Source organism: Populus alba, chromosome 7, assembly GCF_005239225.2.
Source record: "Populus alba chromosome 7, ASM523922v2, whole genome shotgun sequence".
Lineage (NCBI taxonomy): Eukaryota > Viridiplantae > Streptophyta > Magnoliopsida > Malpighiales > Salicaceae > Populus > Populus alba.
In genome coordinates this window covers 8,336,911-8,357,783 of record NC_133290.1, presented here as the reverse complement: position 1 = coordinate 8,357,783, position 20,873 = coordinate 8,336,911, and the positions used below count along the sequence as shown (strand labels likewise).

The following is a 20,873-nucleotide window of genomic DNA, read 5'->3' as shown; positions in this document are numbered from 1 at the left end:
TCACCAAAGATTTTGTTGCCTCTAAAGAAATATCACAAGAAAAAACAATTTATTTGCCGAGTCAGGGGGCAAAAAGATCATAAGACATTGATTAGAACCTTAATATATATTATAGGACTATAAGACATTAAATTTTAGATTATTTTGGTGACATTTCTCTGATTCCACTCAAAATGACCTTACTATCAAATTAATTACCACAACTGACAACACCAACTTCTTCTATAGCTTTCATACTCTTTTTTTTTGTCCCTTCATGCAATAAAATCTATATCTAAAAATTTTTCACATTTTTTACTATCTTTGAAACAAAAATTGAAGAAAGAAAAAAAATCGGTTTCTTAGTTTTTCGGATTTCATACCCAAGTAAACAAAATCTAGATGGGAAGATCCTTGACGCGGAGCGACATACGAGCATCGTCGTCAATATCATTAATTTTAAGTATACAAGCATTTTATTATTTTTGGAGTTTAGGATTTTTTGTTATTTTTGGGCTTTTGGTAGTCCCAGTAAAGTAGGTATTTAAGGACATCTATTTTTTGTTTTCAGGAAGCCTATAAACGGGAATTTTGTGTTTCATACAATCTTTTGATCAAGCAATAAAATTACTTTAAGAATTTCCTTGTGATGTTTGATCCTCAGGCTTAACTTAATATGTGTTCACAGGTTCCGTGGTGCTTAAATCCTGAATCAATCATTCCTATTCCAGGTTTCAGCAGGACTCATTTCCAAATATCTTGAGAGGACCACAAGTCTACTAAAGTAGATACCTAGCATTTACTCAAGAACCATGCACGGGAGTCTGCTCCTCAGAGAAATAAAAGACTTGATCAGTCATCTTTATGCTTCTACGAAAGGAATTAATTTGCTGTAAAGGTGGGCCAATATAAAGAGAAAATAGCCCTACTACACTGACATTTCCTAGTTTTTCACCTACTATTAGGTTTTGTCAGAAACTTGTCTTCGTTTCTTTAACAGAACGAAATGTGGCTCATTGATTATGAATTAATGAGCAACGTCTAAAAAGAAATCAAAAACTAACCTTCAAAGAAGTTGATGGCTCCCATATTATCCAATTCTGTTATGGGAAATTGAAGGCTGAAATATCTAACCAACCCTTGTCAGTCTCCTTGTATGGATATTTATTGCTCAAATCAATAATACGGTCGTCGTTGCGGCTTCATAATGAACAGGTAGCTATACTGTGTTAATGCTCTGTTTTAAAGAGGCAAGACCTTCGAATTTATTGGTTTATTGGCATCTTGAGTAGAATGGGGTTTGGATTAGGTCTTATCTTTCAGGTTGTCGGAGTTATTGAGTATGGTGCCTTGCATTATTGATGCTGACAGAATCTACTAGCATGAGATCCCATTGCTTGCAAAGGTTCACTACTGGAATCTCCCTAGATCAAAAGGATCTTGTTGATCTTGGGTTGATTATATGCCTTTTACAGGAGAGTTCTGGGACCAGAAAGTAACATCATATTAATCAGGATCAATTTTTTGCTAACTGTGTACTGTTCTGATGGTCTACTTAATCTCCAAAACCCCAATCGATTAGTCTTCTTCGGATCACATGCTGTTCTACCACTAGCTTAATTGTCATCCTTAAACAACTACAAAGAAAAGGGTTTAGAAACAAGAAGATGAATCAAAGAATTTATACATATCGCTTCATCTAGTACAAGGATCAAGCCAATGGTGTGACATGCTCAAACGACTACAGCAACGGAGGAACTAATCACCTGAATTAACAAGATAATGAATCCGAGAATGGTAATGCCAGTATACACATCAAAAGTAACATTTCTCATCTTGTATGGTACCTAATCATCACTGATCCCTTCTACACAGAGGGCAGGATGCATGTTTAAGGAGCCACTTATCTATGCAAGGTAGGTGAAACATGTGATGACAATGAGGCAAGCTTCTAACTGTCTCTCCCAGCTGAAAGTCCTGGGTGCATGAAATAATCAAAAAGTTAATCAATCAAACATCTAGTAACCAGCTAGAAGGAAAAGGAACAAATGGTGATAATAATCAATGAAATAGTGACCAAACCTGAAGGCAGACTGAACAAGCGACTTTTTCTCCAGTTGCATCTCCATTGTTATTGCTTGTGATTTTGATCTTCGGTATCTTTTCAAGAGAATCTCCAGGCAATCCCTTGGAACCACCTGTGTCAAAGATGTTTGTGATCTCCTCAAAGTTTGTTTCCACAGCACCCATCTGAATGAATTATGGAATCAATTCAGCTTGTGAGTAAAGAACGAACAAACAAGTAACAGCTAGTAAATAAAAAAGATAAAAGCAAAGCATAATAGGCATGGACAGTGATGTCAAATCCATCAAGAACAACGCCTCGGATCCCAAATTACCTGACTTTGTACTGCACTTAACATTGCCGGACCAATGCATTCACGAACAAGTCGCCCACTAAGAAGGCTTGCGATAACATCAATCTGCCCACATTAAAAGTTTACATTAATTGGGTTCAAAATTTGAAATCAGATCACTCAGCTAGCTAAGAATGGACGTCAAATTCATAAAAGCATCATTATAGAGGACAAACACCAGTCAATATTCACTTTCAACAACTCATACCCAGTGCCTACTCTTCAAGAGCTTACAGAGAGAAGCTAAAATTGCTCACCAAGTAGAGGACACAAACAATCCCAGATTCATCTGATTGCCAAAGAACAAGAGATGACTCGAATACTTCAATTGAGAAAACAGCTCCGGATATGGCTCCAACTGCAGCCCCTCGAACAAATCCGCTTTCAGTTTCTTGGCCTATCAATGCCCCAGTCATGGCTCCTAACAAAGTGCCCACTGCATTCGACAATGCCAATTCCTTTAACAAAAACTTCCAAACTACCAAACAGTTAGTAAAAATGAAGCCTTCTCATAACCTTAAAAATTCTAAAAGTCAGACAACATCATCAACTTCATGAACAGAAACTGAAAGACCATGAGCCCCAAACCCCTTTTGTCTATGTGCAATAACTTTTTTTCCCATTATAGGAATCAAATAAAACAATAATATCAAGATCCTTTTTTTATCTGATGGATGGTTAAATCAAGATCATTTTTACCATAAAGCTCCAATGTTTTTCAGCATCATCTTATCTAAACTCAACTCCTTGAATCAAAACTTACAAAATGAACAGAGAATCAATGATTGAATATAAAACCCAAAACAAAAACCCATCAAATCCCAGATCAGAGAGCATAAAATAGATAAGGGTAACACATGCCATTCAATCAAGAAGTGAGAAAATAAGAAAAGAACTTTCATTTACAAGAAACCAAATGAGATGGAAGAGACAAAAACAAACCTAATGCAAAGAAAAAGGTGAAGATCGCAGAGAATATGTTGCCAATGCTAGCAGAAACAGCAAGGTTACAAACTTCTTTTACCTTTTCAACAAAATTCCCAAAAGAAGACAATGAAGACATAGAAAAACGAGATGGGCATGGATAAACCTCCATTTTCAAGGATTCTAAATTGTACAAAATACTAGAAAAGGGAAGACAAGGTCCAGTTATAAGGGTATCTATAGCTTTGTTTTAATCTGTTCAGATTTGGGTTTTAAACAAAGACTCTTTATACATGCAGAAAGGTAGAGGTGAAAGAAGAGAGATGAGAAGAAATGAAAACCTCGGCAACCAACTACTAAAAGCTTCTTATGACTTCCATGTTTTTCTTTGGTCAGAGTATTCTCTCTCTACCTGTTTTCTTTGAAACAAAGATCTTTCTTTGATTCATCTACATTTTTGTTCATTTACCTTCATTTTTTTTTTTTTTACTTATATCAGATTGCTTTTTTAATTAGAGTATTTTTTTAATTAGTTTGTACAAATTAAACCTAGATCGCTTTTTTAGACGGTCTTTAAGTACATAATCTTTATATATGTATGTATGGTGTATTAAAAAAATTTAATAAATTCCTTATTTCAAGATTTGAACTCAAGAAGTTACAAAAGAAAACATACATTCTTAACAAACTCACTTATGAACCAAACGACATTTAACGAGTTATTATGTACAAATTTATCTAAAATTAAACTATCCATAATTGTTTATATTAATTATAATAAATTTTATATTATTCATAGAAAAAAGAGATAGATATAAAGAAAAAAAAAGGATATTTTTAAAAATTATTTCTTAGTCTAAATAAAAATATTCAAATTATTTTTTAGGACATATTCAAATCATTTTCTTAATGGAATGTATTATAATTTTAAAAGTACAGCCAGAAAAGACTCCACCATCGTTGTTGATTTATGAATTGGCAGCGACACAGTTTTTTCGTTGTTGATTTTTTGAATCGCAGCGACCCAATTTGACTGTTGATTTCTGAATCAACAGCGACACAGTTTTTGCTGTCAATTTTTGAATCGGCAATGGCACAATTTGGCTACCAATTTCTGAATCTATAACGCTGTAATTTTTGCTGCTGATTCTGAATTGGCAGCGACATAGTTTTTGTCTGTCGATTTTTGAATTGACAACGACACTATAAAACCTAATAAAAATTGGTGTTGGACCAGCTTATCGTAGGGGAGAATGAGAATAGAAACCAACCTAAGATAACTTAGAAGGGGGATAAAGAGAACCTTAGTCCAGCGTCCAAACACCCCAGCACACTTAGGAGGGCTATAAATACAAGGAGAGAGAAAGGGTGACTCTTCCCAAAATGAGCTGCATGCTCTTGCCCCCTTCTCTATTTCTAAAATGAGCTCTATGCTCCTGCCCTTTCTTCTTTCCCAAAGAGAGCTCAACAAACTATGTTACATGTGCTTTATTAGGCGTGTGAGAGAGAGGGGAGACCTAAAGGGAGGGTTGAACACTTGTAAACACGGAAGGAGAGGGAGTCTAGAACTAGTGGGAAGCTTACTGGAGGGAAGAGACCAAGAGTGAAAAAGAAGAAGAAAAAGAAAAACCAAGTGAAGAAGAGAAGAATATTGTCAACCTCTTTCCTAAAACTACTTAGATTCGTGAGGTATAAACCATACCACATCTCCATCTGTTCTTGGGACTATGGGGCAGAAAAAGAAAACCGTAAGAAAATAGCTTAGGATTCTTACACCAGCTGTTAAGGAAATCTAATCTAGAAAAAGGGACAAAAACAGGGCTAATTAGAAGGGACCTATTCCAGAAACATTGATGAAAAGAAATGGATGAACATGATGAACAAAACCTAGACTAAGGGGCGACCAAGGAAAATAATGGAAAAGGACGAAATGAAATGATAAAACCTGAAATTTATGACATTGTTTAACTCATGGAAACATGCATAAGCTGAGGTAAAAATTCATGTTCATGACAAGGTATGGATTTAGCATGTATGATGAAGAGTTGTGTGAAATTAAAATGAAAGAATGTGCAAAATTATGATCTTATTGAACTCTTAGGATGATAACTGAGTCTAAACATAATATGAGTTAATGTTAATGTTTTGATTTTATTATGAGGTTAATGAACTTGCATCCTTAGAGGATGACCTGGATGAATAAATGATATAAATGGTTAGTTTCAGCTAATGGCATTCTAAGTAGATGACCGGGATAAATGATGTGCCGTGAATGATTTGAAAATCGGCAACAATGATTATAATGAAAATGGATGAAGGATGGGTCTGGTTGTGTTGTCTTTCTTTTGGTATTTAGGCTGGATTGTAGTGATTTAAGGTAAATAAGATGGAGATAAACTAGAATGATACTTTGATAAGTCGATCTGGACGCCACAAAGATCAATCTAGGATTTCGACGCCACACTCTTTGTGATTGAAGAGTGATAAGTCAGGTAGGGTTCTTCACAAAACGAATTTGGAAGAACAACTCTTAATTCTCTGAATTAAGTTTTCAAATCTTGGCCAAAAGTGTTTATTTCATATTCTGATACATATTTATCTTTGGAACATCCCTCCAAAGTTAGGTGAATTCAACATGACAGAACTCAAGCCTAAAAACTAGACTTTTAATAAAGCAAGTAGACAAATTTAACTAACACACGTTTTTTGTTGACATTTCTAAAACATATGCAGACGAAATTTAAAACAGCCATAACTTTTGACACAAAAGTCCAATGCACTCATGGTTGGACAATATAGAAAGATCACGTTTCTGAACTTGAATTTTACCTACATAAATCTTGTTTTCACATGCATTGGATGACTTCAAATTCGGGTTCAAATCCATCTACTGTGCTGACCGTAAACAGCATCAATTCCTTCACTTGCATTATCAATCCAAATACAAGTAGCCCAGCATGAAAAGAACCATTAAGGGCTTTTCCCATCTCCAAGTTCCAATTGTAGGCAAATAAGTACCCTTGAACCAATTTCAAACTGATTGCTAATTTTTAACTCCGACGCAGCTTCAATCATTGCAATTTGATTCGTCAAGGCCCGTTGTAGTTGTTTCGCTCTCGCTCTTGTCATTGGACCATCTGAATCCTCTTGCATATTAGATTCAGCTTTACGAGATGGATTATAATTCCCATGATGCACATCATCAGCCCCGGGTTGAAAATGATTTGTCCTCAAATCAGAATCGTCATCATCATCCAAGTACGGAGATAAGTCTTTCACATTAAAAGTAGCTGATATGTTGTAATCACCAGGAAGATCTACCTTATACGCATTGTCATTCACCTTCTCTATAATACGAAATGGACCGTCAGCTCTTGGCATCAACTTGGACTTACGTTTGCTTGGAAATCTGCCCTTGCTAATATGAATCCAAACAAGATCTCCAGGTTCAAACCTGACCATCTTTCGCCCCTTGTTAGCTTGTTTAGCATACTTTGTTGTTTTCTCCTCAATATGTAGTCGAACCTGCTCATGTAGTTTCTTCATCAATTCTGCCTTTCTAATTCCATCCATAGATGTCCTCTCATCAATTGGAATATGAACAAGATCAATAGGAACACAAGGATTAAAGCCATAGACAACCTCGAATGGTGAAATTTTGTAGCCCCATGCACACTACGATTATATGCAAACTCCACAATCGGCAAACAAGTATCCCAACTCTTCAAATTCTTATGTATAACAGCTCGTAACAAAGAAGATAAAGTTCGGTTTACTACCTCAGTTTGTCCATCAGTTTGTGGATGACATGCCGTACTGAAAAGTAACTTTGTTCCAAGTTTCCTCCAAAGAGTCTTCCAAAAGTGGCTTAAGAACTTTGTATCACGATCAGAGACACAATGCTTTTAGGAATTCCATGCAAACGAACAATCTCTTGAAAGAACAAATCAGCAACATGTACTGCATCGTCAGTTTTCGTACAAGGAATGAAATGGGACATTTTGGAGAATCGATCAACCACCACCATTATTGAATCCTTCCCACGTTGTGTTCTCGGTAGTCCAAGTACAAAGTCCATGCTAATGTCCATCCATGGTTGCTCTGGAATAGGCAGTGGCATATAGAGTCCATACGCATTCTCTTTACCTTTAGCTCTCTTGCAAATAGCACATCTTTCAATCACCTTGTGTACATCCCGTAACATGCTAGGCCAAAAAAAATGTTCTTTCAGCAGCTCATAAGTCTTCTTCTCCCCAAAATGACCACTAAGACCACCACTATGAGCCTCTCGCACAAAGCAACTCCCGTAACGAACCTGAAGGAATACACATTTCTGCCCATTTTGAACAAGTAACCTTCATTGCATAAAGAACCCATCACAAGCTCCCTTTGCACATTCGGCAACCACATTAGCAAAGTAGGAATCATTGGCATACTGATCCTTCACCTGTTCAAAACCCATCAGCCTTGCATTCAACATAGAGATCAGTGCGTACCTCCTAGAAAGAGCATCAGCAACCACATTAACTTGCCCTTTCTTGTACTTTATGACATAAGGAAATGACTCCATGAACTCCACCCATTTAGCATGTCTTCGATTCAACTTGTTTTTGTCCCTTAAGATACTTCAAGGCTTCATGATCAGTATGTATAACAAAATTCTTTAGGCAACAAGTAGTGCTGCCATACCTCCAGAGCCCGAATCAAAGCATAGAACTCCTTGTCGTAAATAGAGTAGTTCAAACGCGCTCCATTTAACTTTTCACTGAAGAATGCAATCGGTCTCTTTTCTTGCATCAAAACAGCACCAATTCCAACCCCGGAAGCATCGCACTCTATTTCAAATGTTTTAGCAAAGTCTGGAAGTGCTAAAACTGGAGCTGTACACAACTTTTCCTTAATTAGCTCGAAAGCTTTCTGCGCATCTTCACTCCATCTAAACTCCTTCCCTTTTTTCAAGCATTCTGTCATAGGAGCAACAATAGAGCTGAAGTCTTTCACAAATCGCCTGTAGAAAGAAGCTAAACCATGGAAACTCCTCACATCAGTGATACTAGCAGGTTTTGGCCAGTCTCGAATTGCCTCAATTTTCTCCTCATCAACTCTAACTCCCCTGCTAGAGATAATATATCCAAGAAACACGACACTTTCTTTATAAAAGTAACACTTTGTGAGTTTCCCATACAACTTAGAATCTTGCAAAGTCTCAAACACAACTCTAAGATGCTTCACATGATCATCAAAGGTCTTGCTATACACCAGGATGTCGTCAAAATATACTACAACAAACAGCCCAATATACTTCCTCAAAACATGATTCATAAGCCTCATAAATGTACTAGGCGCATTAGATAACCCAAACGGCATTACCATCCATTCATATAACCCCTGTTTAGTTTTAAATGCTGTTTTCCATTCATCTCCCTCTTTCATTCTAATTTGGTGATAGCCACTCATCAAATCGACTTTGGAAAACAATGCAGCACCATGCAACTCATCAAGCAAATCATCAAGTCTGGGTATAGGAAATCGATACTTAACTGTTATTTTGTTGATAGCGCGGCTGTCCATGCACATCCTCATGGTACCATCTTTCTTCGGTACAAGCAAAGTAGGTACGGAACATGGACTAAGTGATTCTCGCACATAGCCCTTCTCTAAGAGCTCACCGACCTGCCTTTGAATCTCTTTCGCTTCCTCTGGATTACATCTGTATGCTGGTCTATTAGGAAGTGAAGCTCCCGGCACCAAATCAATTTGATGCTCAATACCACGAATAGGTGGTAATCCTTTAGGCAATTCATCTGGAAACACATCTTTAAATTCTTCAAGTAATTCCTTAATCTGTCTTGGTAAGTCCAATCCTTCTACTTGTAGTAGTTGCTTTGCCCAGACCATGAAAACAATCCCTGTTGTGGCTAATGTTTGTTTGATGTCTCCTTTTTTGGCTAACAACAGCCCCTTTCGTGATGTCACCTCCTTTTGTTGGCTTCGTAACTGATCCTCTCTAACTTGTTGAGAACTCAATGGTAACAAGTTCACCTTCTTTCCATTCAGCATAAAAGAATAAGTGTTCTTCCGTCCATTGTAGGTCACATCATTATCAAACTGCCATGGACGACCCAACAACAAATGGCTAGCTGACATTGGTGCAACGTCACATAAAACCTTGTCGTGATAGGTTTTAATGGAAAAAGGTACACGAACTTGCTTTGTCACCCGAATCTCCCCATTCTCATTCAGCCATCGCAAACTATAGGGTCTGGGATGTGGAAGGGTATTTAAACCCAATTTCTCCACCAAGGTAGTTGACGCAACATTAGTGCAACTTCCATTATCAATGATCATCCCGCACACCTTATCTCGAATCTGACATCGAGTATGAAAGATGTTCTCGCGTTGCTCATCACTAACGTCAATTTGTGCATTCAGAACCCGTTGAACAACCAACAAATCTCCCTTCACTGGTTCGAAATCCTCTTCTTGTTCAGCCACTTGTACCTCATCTTCGTCTTCAGTTTCAACCTCATCTCCACTGATCAGCTCTCCATGATCCCCATGCAAAATCATCACCCTTTTATTTGGACATTCCGAAGCAATATGCCCATGTCCCAAGCACTTGAAGCACTTGATGTCTCGAGACCTCCTAGGGTGTTGAGGTTCTGTCACTTTCTCCTTTCCCTTCAAAGAATCAGAACTGGTATTCCCCTTGCTAAACTCCACCTTCTCATCTCGTTTAGGTGTGCTCCATGTTCGTGTAGGCGTAGAAACAGCCCTTGTCGCACTTGACGTAGTTACACTAGTTCGGACACCTCCTCGTCTCTGCTGCCTCTCTACTCGGGTTGCAAGCTTTATAACTTCCTCAAGGAAGATGTACGGTTGTAACTCAACAACATTAGCTATATCCTTCCTCAACCCTCCAAGAAATCTAGCTATTGTTTGCTCTTGAGGTTCCATCAATTCACATCGAATCAGCAGCAATTCAAACTCTTTCACATACTCTTCCACAGTCAAAGATCCCTGTCGCAAAGTCTGAAGTCTGATGTATAGCTCCTGTTTATAGTAATCAGGAACAAATCTCTTCTTCATCACTCTTTTCATAGTTGCCCATGTTGCAATCTCCTCCTCTCCTTCCCTTCTCCTCTGAATCTTTACGTTTTCCCACCATAAAAGAGCATAATCTGCAAACTCAAGTGCTGCCACCTTGCACTTCCTTTCTTCAGAATATTCGTACCATTCAAACACCTTTTCAACCTTCTGAATCCACTCCAAGTATTCCTCAGGTGAACTACTTCCTCTAAACGGTGGAATTTTAAGTTTGAGACCATTAGGAGGATTATAATTCTGCCTTCTTGGTCTGACCCTATCATCAGCCTCGTCATCCCCATCTGGATCTTCGTCAGCTTCTATAATATCATTTCGTGGTACCCTAAGTGCTTGCCTCGGTTGGGGTTGCAAATTATTTCTTTGCATCCTTTGCATAAGGGTATTCAACTGTTCACGAATTCCAGTCATCTCATCCCGAATCTCAGCATGAGATCGTTGTAAGCCCATGACTTGTGCCTGTTCCAAACTTAACCCTCTTGGCAAATCTTCTTTATCTCCAGCCATAGTTAAGTTTATCAACCTCAATTCCAGCAAACCTTTCTTCTTTCTTTTTTTTTTTTTGGCTCCCGCCTAAGATCGCAACTGATGCTCTGATACCAGATGATGTGCCGTGAATGATTTGAAAATCGGCAACAATGATTATAATGAAAATGGATGAAGGATGGGTCTGGTTGTGTTGTCTTTCTTTTGGTATTTAGGCTGGATTGTAGTGATTTAAGGTAAATAAGATGGAGATAAACTAGAATGATACTTTGATAAGTCGATCTGGACGCCACAAAGATCAATCTAGGATTTCGACGCCACACTCTTTGTGATTGAAGAGTGATAAGTCAGGTAGGGTTCTTCACAAAACGAATTTGGAAGAACAACTCTTAATTCTCTGAATTAAGTTTTCAAATCTTGGCCAAAAGTGTTTATTTCATATTCTGATACATATTTATCTTTGGAACATCCCTCCAAAGTTAGGTGAATTCAACATGACAGAAGTCAAGCCTAAAAACTAGACTTTTAATAAAGCAAGTAGACAAATTTAACTAACACACGTTTTTTGTTGACATTTCTAAAACATATGCAGACGAAATTTAAAACAGCCATAACTTTTGACACAAAAGTCCAATGCACTCATGGTTGGACAATATAGAAAGATCACGTTCTGAACTTGAATTTTACCTACATAAATCTTGTTTTCACATGCATTGGATGACTTCAAATTCGGGTTCAAATCCATCTACTGTGCTGACCGTAAACAGCATCAATTCCTTCACTTGCATTATCAATCCAAATACAAGTAGCCCAGCATGAAAAGAACCATTAAGGGCTTTTCCCATCTCCAAGTTCCAATTGTAGGCAAATAAGTACCCTTGAACCAATTTCAAACTGATTGCTAATTTTTAACTCCGACGCAGCTTCAATCATTGCAATTTGATTCGTCAAGGCCCGTTGTAGTTGTTTCGCTCTCGCTCTTGTCATTGGACCATCTGAATCCTCTTGCATATTAGATTCAGCTTTACGAGATGGATTATAATTCCCATGATGCACATCAATAAACAAATGATTAGCTTCAGTTAATGACATCCTCAAAGGATGACCGAGATGAATAAATGATAAAAATGATTAGCTTCAGCTAATGGCATCCAAAGTGGATGATCGGGATGAAGAAATGATTAGCTTCCGCTAATGGAATCCTTAGTGGATGACTAGGATGAATAATTGATTAGCTTCGGCTAATGGCATCCTAAGTGGATGACTAATGGCATCTTTAGAGGATGATCTTGATAAATAAATGATTAGCTTCGACTAATGACATCCTCAAAAGATGACCGAGATAAATAAATGATATAAATGATTAGCTTTAGCTAATAACATCCAAAGTGGATGACTGGGAGGAAGAAATGATTAGCTTCAGCTAATGGCATCCTGACACGACCAAAAGATTGATGTCTTCTCCCAAGTGTAAGAGTGTCGAAGTAATAAATAACCCGGCAAGACCTGGGTCGAACCACATAGAGGTTAATTGTATAAATTATAGACAACAATAATACAACAACAACAACAACAATAATAGTATTAGTAGTAGTAGTTGTTGTAATAATAAAGAAGAAAAAGTTGATGATAACTTTGAGATGGAAGATTAATGTAAGAATTAAACAATGATAAAAACAAGTGTCAAGGTTAGAGGATCCACTAATGATATTTCAAACAAGTATAGTATAAACTCTTATTACTCAACTGGAAACCACACACAAAGGAGGTTCCAATCGGATGATTTGTCATTAATAGCTCATTAGAAATTGTTAACATGATCATATTAACTATCTTATTTAAGGAACACCAAACTTTTAAATATTGTCAGGAATTCATGATGCTAACTTATGTTAACAACAAATCAAATTCCTTTCACAGCACAGGTGTAGGTAATACCATACGGGTGGGCTATGAGAGTGCCAAGTATTTGTTGTACCAAGTGTTATACTACACAAATCTAGATTAACCATTTAACAAGCAAGGTATTAAGAATTAGTAAGATAAAAGGATAGGACATGTTAATATTAAACATTAAGGTCCATGTTGAGTTTACATTATACTTATTCTTATACCATTAGTGTAACCTTTTCACCTGACATAATAAACTTAGTTAAACATCATGAAGAAGAGAAACATAAATAAACAAAATAAGATACAAGTTAACTAAGTGAAGGAAATGAAATGAAAGCATAAACAAGATATTAATGAAAGCAAAACTTAAGAATTACAAAAAATATAAAGAGAGAGAGAGCAAGAGCAACTTCTTGATTTGAACAACCAAGCCCCCCAAATGCATAGCAAATGCCTCCTTTTATAGGCCAAAATTTGGAACTATTGATTTGATGACTAATTGTTGAGTGGGTGGGCAACTCTTGACTTGATGAAAATCCTTATCTTTTTGTCTGAATAAAACATCATTGCTAGCATCAGAATTGGAACCACCTGTACTCATGAAAGTTATAGGAAATTGTCATATCTTTCCAGGAAAAAAAAATTATGGTCATTTGGACTTCTAGAACTTGAGATATGACCTAATTACCGAACAGTGTTCTAGTTTGGACTACACTAACATCTCTTTTCTAAGTTTGGCCCTCTCTTTGTCCTTTCAATTTCAATACTTAAACTCATCAATCAATCCTTTAATTTATGTGATAGGCCTGCATTTAAGATGAACATTTACCATAAATTAAAGGCATCTTATATTATTAGGTATGTTATTATAAAACATGCTTTAGTTAAGGAGTTATCGATACTTCAAGTGAAAAATAATGATATAAAACCTTGATAAAAATGCACTTTTAAGTACTAATCACATCCCCAGTGGATGACTAATGGCATGCTCAATGGATGACCGAGATGAATAAATGATTAGCTTCGGCTAATGGCATCTCAAGTAGATGATTAATGGCATCCTTAGAAAATGACCTAGATGAATAAATGATTAGCTTCACCTAATGGCATGGTAAGTGGATGACTAATGGCATCCTAAGTGGATGAACGGGATGAACAAGTGATTAGTTTCGGCTAATGGCATCCTAAATGGATGACTAATGGCATCCTTAGAGGAAGACCTAGATGAATAAATGATATAAATGATTAGTTTCGGCTAATGGCATTCTAAGTAGATGACATGGATGAACAGATTATTAGCTTCGACTAATGACATCTTAAAAGGATGACCAGGATGAATAAATGATATAAATTATTAGTTTTAGCTAAAGGAATCCGAAGTGGATGATTGGGATGAATAAATAATTTCCTTCGGTTAATGGTATCCTAAGTGGATGATTGGAATGAACAAGTGATTAGCTTCTGCTAATGGTATCCTAAGAGGATGACTAAGATGAATAAATGATTAGCTTCGGCTAATGGCATCCTAAGTGGATGACCGGGATGAACAAGTGATTAGCTTCGGCTAATGGAATTCTAAGTGGATGATCAGGATGAAGAAATGATTAGCTTTAACTAATGGCAACCTTAGTGGAAGACTAATGGCATCCTTAGAGGATGACCGGGATGAATAAATGATTAGCTTTGGCCAATGACATCCTTAAAGGATGACTGGGATGAATAAATGATATAAATGAATAAACTTGACATGACCAAAATATTGATGTCTTCTCCCAAGTGCAGGAGTGTCGAAGTAATAAATAACCCAGCAAGACTAAGGTCGAACCACATGAAGGTTAATTATATATATTATAAATAGCAACAACACAACAACAACAACAACAACAACAACAACAACAATAACAATAACAATAACAATAATAACAACAACAAAAACAACAACAAAAACAATAATAATAAAAATAATAACAATAATACTAATAATAGTAGTAGTAGTTGTAGTAATGATATTGATAATAGTAATGGTAATAATAAAGAGGACTTTGAGATGTAAGATTAATGTGAGGATTAAACAATAATAAAACAAATGTCAAGGTTAGAGGATCCACTAATGGTACTTCAAACAAGTATATTATAAACTCTTATTACTCAACTGGAAACCACACACAAAAGAGGTTCCAATCAGATTATAATTGTTAACATGATTACATTAATTATCTTGTTCGAGTAATGCCAATACTTGTAAATATTATCAGGTATTCATGGTGATAACTTATGTTAACAACAAATCAAGTTCCTTTCATAGCATAGGTGTAGGTTATATCATACGGTTGGGTTATGAAAGTGTCAAGTATTTGTTGTACTAAATGTTGTTTAACACAAATCTAGATTAACCATTTAACAAGCAAGGTATTAAAAGTGAGCAAGATGATAAATATAAAACATGTTAGTATCAAGCATTAAAGTCCATGTTGACTTTATACTATACTTATTCTTACACCATTAGTGTAACCTTTTCATCTTGACATAATAGATTTAGCTAAATATAATGAAAGAAAGAAACATAAATAAATAAGATAATAACATAATTATATAAATAAAGGAAATGAAATGAAAAGCATAAACAACAAATTAATATAACATAAAATAAAACTTAAACAATACAAAATACAAAGAAAGAGAGCAAGAGCATGATCTTGATCTGAACACTAAGATGTCTAAATGCATGGCAAATGCCTCCTTTTATAGGCTAAAATTTGAAACTATTGATTTGATGAATAATTGTTGAGTGGTGGCCACATCTTGACTTGGTAACAATCCTCATCTTCTTGCCTGAACAAAACGACATTGCTAACGTCAGAATTGGAACCATCTTACTCATGAAAGTTCTAGAAAATTGTCTCAGCTTTCCAGGAAAAAAACATTGAGGTCATTTGGACTTCTAGAACTCGAGATATGGGTTGAACACTGAACAGTGTCCGGGCTGCAGGACAGATTCGGACTTCTCCGTTGTTGATATAATTTGGACTTGAAAACGACATTTTTAAATCTTGGACTCCACATGAAAGTTGTAGGTCTATGTCTTACCTAATTTTTCCAAAACATTAAGGTCATTTGGACATCTAGAACTCGAGATATGACCCAATTACCGAACAGTGTTCCAGATTGGACTGCACCAACATCTCTTTTCTAAGCTTTACCCTCTTTTTATCTTCACAATTTCAATAGTTGAATTCATCAATTAATCCTTATGTGATAGGCCTGCATTTAAGATGAACATTTACCATATATTAAGGTATCTTATAGTATCAGACTTGTTATTATAAAAAATGCTTTAGTTAAGGAGTTATTGATACTTCAAGTGCAAAATGATGATATAAAACCTTGATAAACATGCACTTTTAAGTACTAATCAGTTATCCATTTAAGATGCTATTGGCTAAAGCTAATCATTTATATCATTTTTTTCATCATAGTCATCCACTTTGGATGCCATTAGCTGAAGCTAATCATTTATATCATTTATTCATCCTAGTCATCCTTTGAGGATGTCATTAGCCGAAGCTCATCATTTGTTCATCCCAATCATCTACTTAAAATGCCATTAGCCGAAGTTAATCATTTATAATATTTATTCATCCAAGTCTTCCTCTAAGGATGCTATTAGTCATTCACTTACGATGCCATTAGCCGAAGCAAATCATTTATTCATCCAGGTCATGCTCTAAGGATACCATTAGAAGAAGCTAATCACTTGTTCATCCCAATCATCCAATTGGGATGCCATTTACCGAAGATAATCATTTGTTCATCCCGATCATCCATTTTGGATGGCATCAGCTGAAGCTAATCATTTATATCAATTATTCATCCAAGTCATCCTTTGAGGATGTCATCAGTTGAAACTAATCATTTGTTCATCCCGGTTATCTACATAGGATACCATTAGCCGAAGCTAATCATTTATTCATCTCGGTCATCCTCTAAAGATGCCATTAGTCATGTACTTAGGATATCATTAGCCGAAGCTAATCACTTGTTCATCCTAGGCATCCACTTAGAATGCCATTAGCCGAAGCTAATCATTTATTCATCTCGATCATCCTCCTAGGATACCATTAGCAGAAGCTAATCACTTATTCATCCTGATCATCCATTTTGAATGCCATTAGCCGAAGCTAATCATTTGTTCATCCCAGTCAATCACTTTGGATGTCATTAGCTGAAGCTAATCATTTATATCATTTATTCATCCCAATCATCCTTTGAGGATGTCATTGGCCGAAGCTAATCACTTGTTCATCTCGATCATCCACTTAGGATGCCATTAGCCAAAGCTAATCACTTGTTAATCCTGGTCATCCACTTAAGATGTCATTAGCCGAAGCTAATCATTTATTCATCTTGGTCATCCTCGTAGGATACCATTAGCACAAGCTAATCACTTGTTCATCCTGATCATCCACTTAGAATGCCATTAATCGAAGCTAATTATTTGTTCATCCCGGTCATCCACTTTGGATGCCATTAGCTAAAGCTAATCATTTATATCATTTATTCATCCCAGTCATCCTTTAAGGATGTCATTGGCCAAAGCTAATCATTTATTCATCCCGGTCATCCTCTAAGGATGCCATTAGTCTTCCACTAAGGTTGCCATTAGTTAAAGCTAATCATTTCTTCATCCTGATCATCCACTTAGGATTCCATTAGCCGAAGCTAATCACTTGTTCATCCCGGTCATCCACTTAGGATGCCATTAGCCGAAGCTAATCATTTATTCATCTTAGTCATCCTCTTAGGATACCATTAGCAGAAGCTAATCACTTGTTCATTCCAATCATCCACTTAGGATACCATTAACCGAAGGAAATTATTTATTCATCCCAATCATCCACTTCGGATTCCTTTAGCTAAAACTAATAATTTATATCATTTATTCATCCCGGTCATCCTTTTAAGATGTCATTAGTCGAAGCTAATAATATGTTCATCCATGTCATCTACTTAGAATGCCATTAGCCGAAACTAATCATTTATATCATTTATTCATCTAGGTCTTCCTCTAAGGATGCCATTAGTCATCCATTTAGGATGCCATTAGCCGAAACTAATCACTTGTTTTATTATTGTTTAATCCTCACATTAATCTTACATCTCAAAGTCCTCTTTATTATTACCATTACTATTATTAATATCATTACTACAACTACTACTACTATTATTAGTATTATTGTTATTATTTTTATTATTATTGTTTTTGTTGTTGTTTTTGTTGTTGTTATTATTGTTATTGTTATTGTTATTGTTGTTGTTGTTGTTGTTGTTGTTGTTGTGTTGTTGCTATTTATAATATATATAATTAACCTTCATGTGGTTCGACCTTAGTCTTGCTGGGTTATTTATTACTTCGACACTCCTGCACTTGGGAGAAGACATCAATATTTTGGTCATGTCAAGTTTTTTGGCGCCGTTACCGAAGAGGTAAATTCTTGTATAAAATTATAATATTTATTTTATTTTCTCTTTTCACTTTTTATTTTATCTAACTTTTATTTCTTTTCTTTTCTTTTGTTTCTTTTTCTTCTCTTTTCATTTCTTCATTTTATTCTCTTCTTAAACGTGCATGAGAGTTTGGTCACGTGCATTAAGTGGTAGACTTTGTACGGTATCCTCATCATTTTCAGAAAATATGGCCGAAGAAGATAATCAATCGCTTCATAATGAGAATAATGAGAATAACCGTATGAGAACACTCAGAGACTACATGAATCCCACAAGAACAAGTGCACCCTCATGCATAGTTTTCCCTCCTGATGCATCCCATTTTAATTTTAAGCCAGACATTATTCAACTTTTACCTACTTTTCATGGCTTAGACTTAGAAAATCCATATTTGCATTTAAGGGAATTTGAGAAGGTTTGTAATACTTATAATGACTCAAATTATAGCTTGAACACCATTAGATTAAAGCTTTTTCCTTTTTCATTAAAAGATAAAGCTAAAACATGGCTACAAAATTTAAGACCAGGATGTATTCGTGCTTGGGATGAAATGCAACAACAATTTTTAAAGAAGTTTTTTCCATCTTACAGAACAAACTCTTTCAAAAGACAAATCATAACTTTCACTTAAAAGCCAGGAAAAACATTTTACCAATGTTGGGATAGGTATCGAGACTTGCTTAATACTTGCCCTCATCATGGTTTTGAAACATGGAGATTGGTTTCATATTTTGATGAAGGGTTAACACCTAGAGATAGGCAAATGGTTAAATTGATGTGCATAGAACTTTTGAAGATAAAGACCCTAATGAAGCAATGAAGTACCTAGAGTTGCTAGCCAAAAATGCTCAAAATTGGGACACCACATGTCCTTATGAGGCACCAAGTAAAACCCAACCTCATACATCTAGTGGAGGTATGCATAACCTTAGGAAAGATCATGACCTCCAAGCCAAGTTTACATCTTTAGCTAGAAAAGTTGACGCACTTGAATTGAAAAAGAGTGGTCAATTAAAATATGTTCAAGACATTGTGTGTCAAATCTGTGAAACCAATGAACATGCAACCAATGGTTGACGCATGTGCATTGACTATAGGAAACTTAATTCAATGACTAGAAAAGATCATTTTCCTTTACCTTTCATGGATCAAATCCTAAAAAGAGTTGCAGGTCATGAATTTTATTGTTTCCTAGATGGCTATTCATGTTACAATCAAATTGAAATTGCATTGGAAGATCAAGAGAAGACTACTTTCATATGTCCATTTGGTACTTTTGCATATCGAAGGATGCCTTTTGGATTATGTAATGCACCAGCCACGTTTCAAAGATGCATGCTTAGCATATTCAATGATATGGTTGAACGTTTTCTTGAGATTTTTATGGATGATTTTTCTGTTTTTGGTGATTCATTTGATGATTGTTTGACTAACTTAAAAAAGGTTTTAAGCAGGTGTGAAGAGAGGAATATTGTACTGAATTGGGAAAAATGTCACTTTATGGTAACAAACAACATTGTACTTGGTCATATTGTTTCATCGAAAGGAATTGAGGTTGACAAATCTAAAATCGAGTTAATTGCCAACTTACCAACACAAAATCTATTAAAAATGTTAGATCATTCTTAGGACATGCTGGTTTTTACAGAATGTTCATCAAAGATTTTAGTGTAATATCTAAGCCCTTAAGTAACCTTCTAACAAAGGATAATATTTTTGAATGGACTGAACATTGTGAAGAAGCCTTTGTTAAACTTAAAAACTTGCTTACTTCTACTCCTGTCATTCAACCTCCTGATTGGTTATTACCTTTTGAAATAACATGTGACGCTAGTGATTATGCAGCCTTGGTACTAGCTGAGAGAAAGATTCATTTAGTGTATGGGGGAGGCAACTTTGGTTTAATGGGGGGTGTGCCAATGGCTGTATTTTTAGGAGGAAGTCAAGTTTTGGGGGTTGTCCCCAAAGCTTTAGCAAATGAGGACATCATTATGAAACCTTGTGTCTTTTGGTTTTATTAATAACATATTATTTTGTTTTGTTACTTTTAATATTTGTTTAAGTGGGCTTCAGGTTTGTCATTGTTCGCTGTTTCAGGTGATGTTTTCTATACTCTATCTTTCTACCTTAGGACATTGAGGATTGATATGGTTCAGCCCTATGATACGACCCAAGTAAGGTCAGATTCAGATTTTTGTGTAAAAAGCGCAACAATCCAGGGTTACAGCAACAATCATAATTCTCAATCCGACCGTTGGATCGGGCTAATATTTTATGTGGACTCTCCAAACATGTTTTACTACCTTGGGTTACAAATTCAGGTCAATCAGAGTTCGAGAAGAAACCGCAATACTAGTCAATAGAGGTCGTACGAATTTTGTTATTTACTTCCATTTGACTTGTGGACTTCCTATTTGGTTAGGATTTTTTTCCTACAAGGATGTGGCAGCTGGTTTTGGAAATTTCCTAGTTCCACAAGGATCTTTAATGAGCTGCAATATAATCTACAAGTGTGGCAGTGATTCATTAATGTTTCAGAATCCTTTTCTTATAAGGATTCCTTAT

The 20,873-nt window shown here is 35.9% G+C and overlaps 1 protein-coding gene across 3 annotated transcripts; it reads right to left on the bottom strand.

Annotated features, from left to right (window-relative positions):
* Positions 1-1,631: 1,631 nt before the first annotated feature.
* LOC118030569 (NEP1-interacting protein-like 1) lies at positions 1,632-3,786 on the bottom strand. Of its 3 annotated transcripts, none has more exons than XM_035034722.2 (5): positions 3,339-3,786; positions 2,654-2,874; positions 2,379-2,462; positions 2,062-2,229; positions 1,632-1,956 (listed from the first exon to the last, which is right to left on the bottom strand). In XM_035034722.2, the coding sequence occupies exons 1-5, from the start codon at positions 3,490-3,492 to the stop codon at positions 1,834-1,836; spliced, it is 750 nt and encodes a 249-aa protein (XP_034890613.1). In that variant the 5' UTR covers positions 3,493-3,786; the 3' UTR covers positions 1,632-1,833. The 3 variants fall into 3 exon arrangements, with proteins under 3 accessions (XP_034890613.1, XP_073266457.1, XP_034890614.1); XM_073410356.1 differs by having other exon boundaries at positions 2,654-2,866; positions 3,421-3,785; XM_035034723.2 differs by having other exon boundaries at positions 2,654-2,832; positions 3,339-3,783.
* Between the last annotated feature and the right edge of the window lie 17,087 nt (positions 3,787-20,873).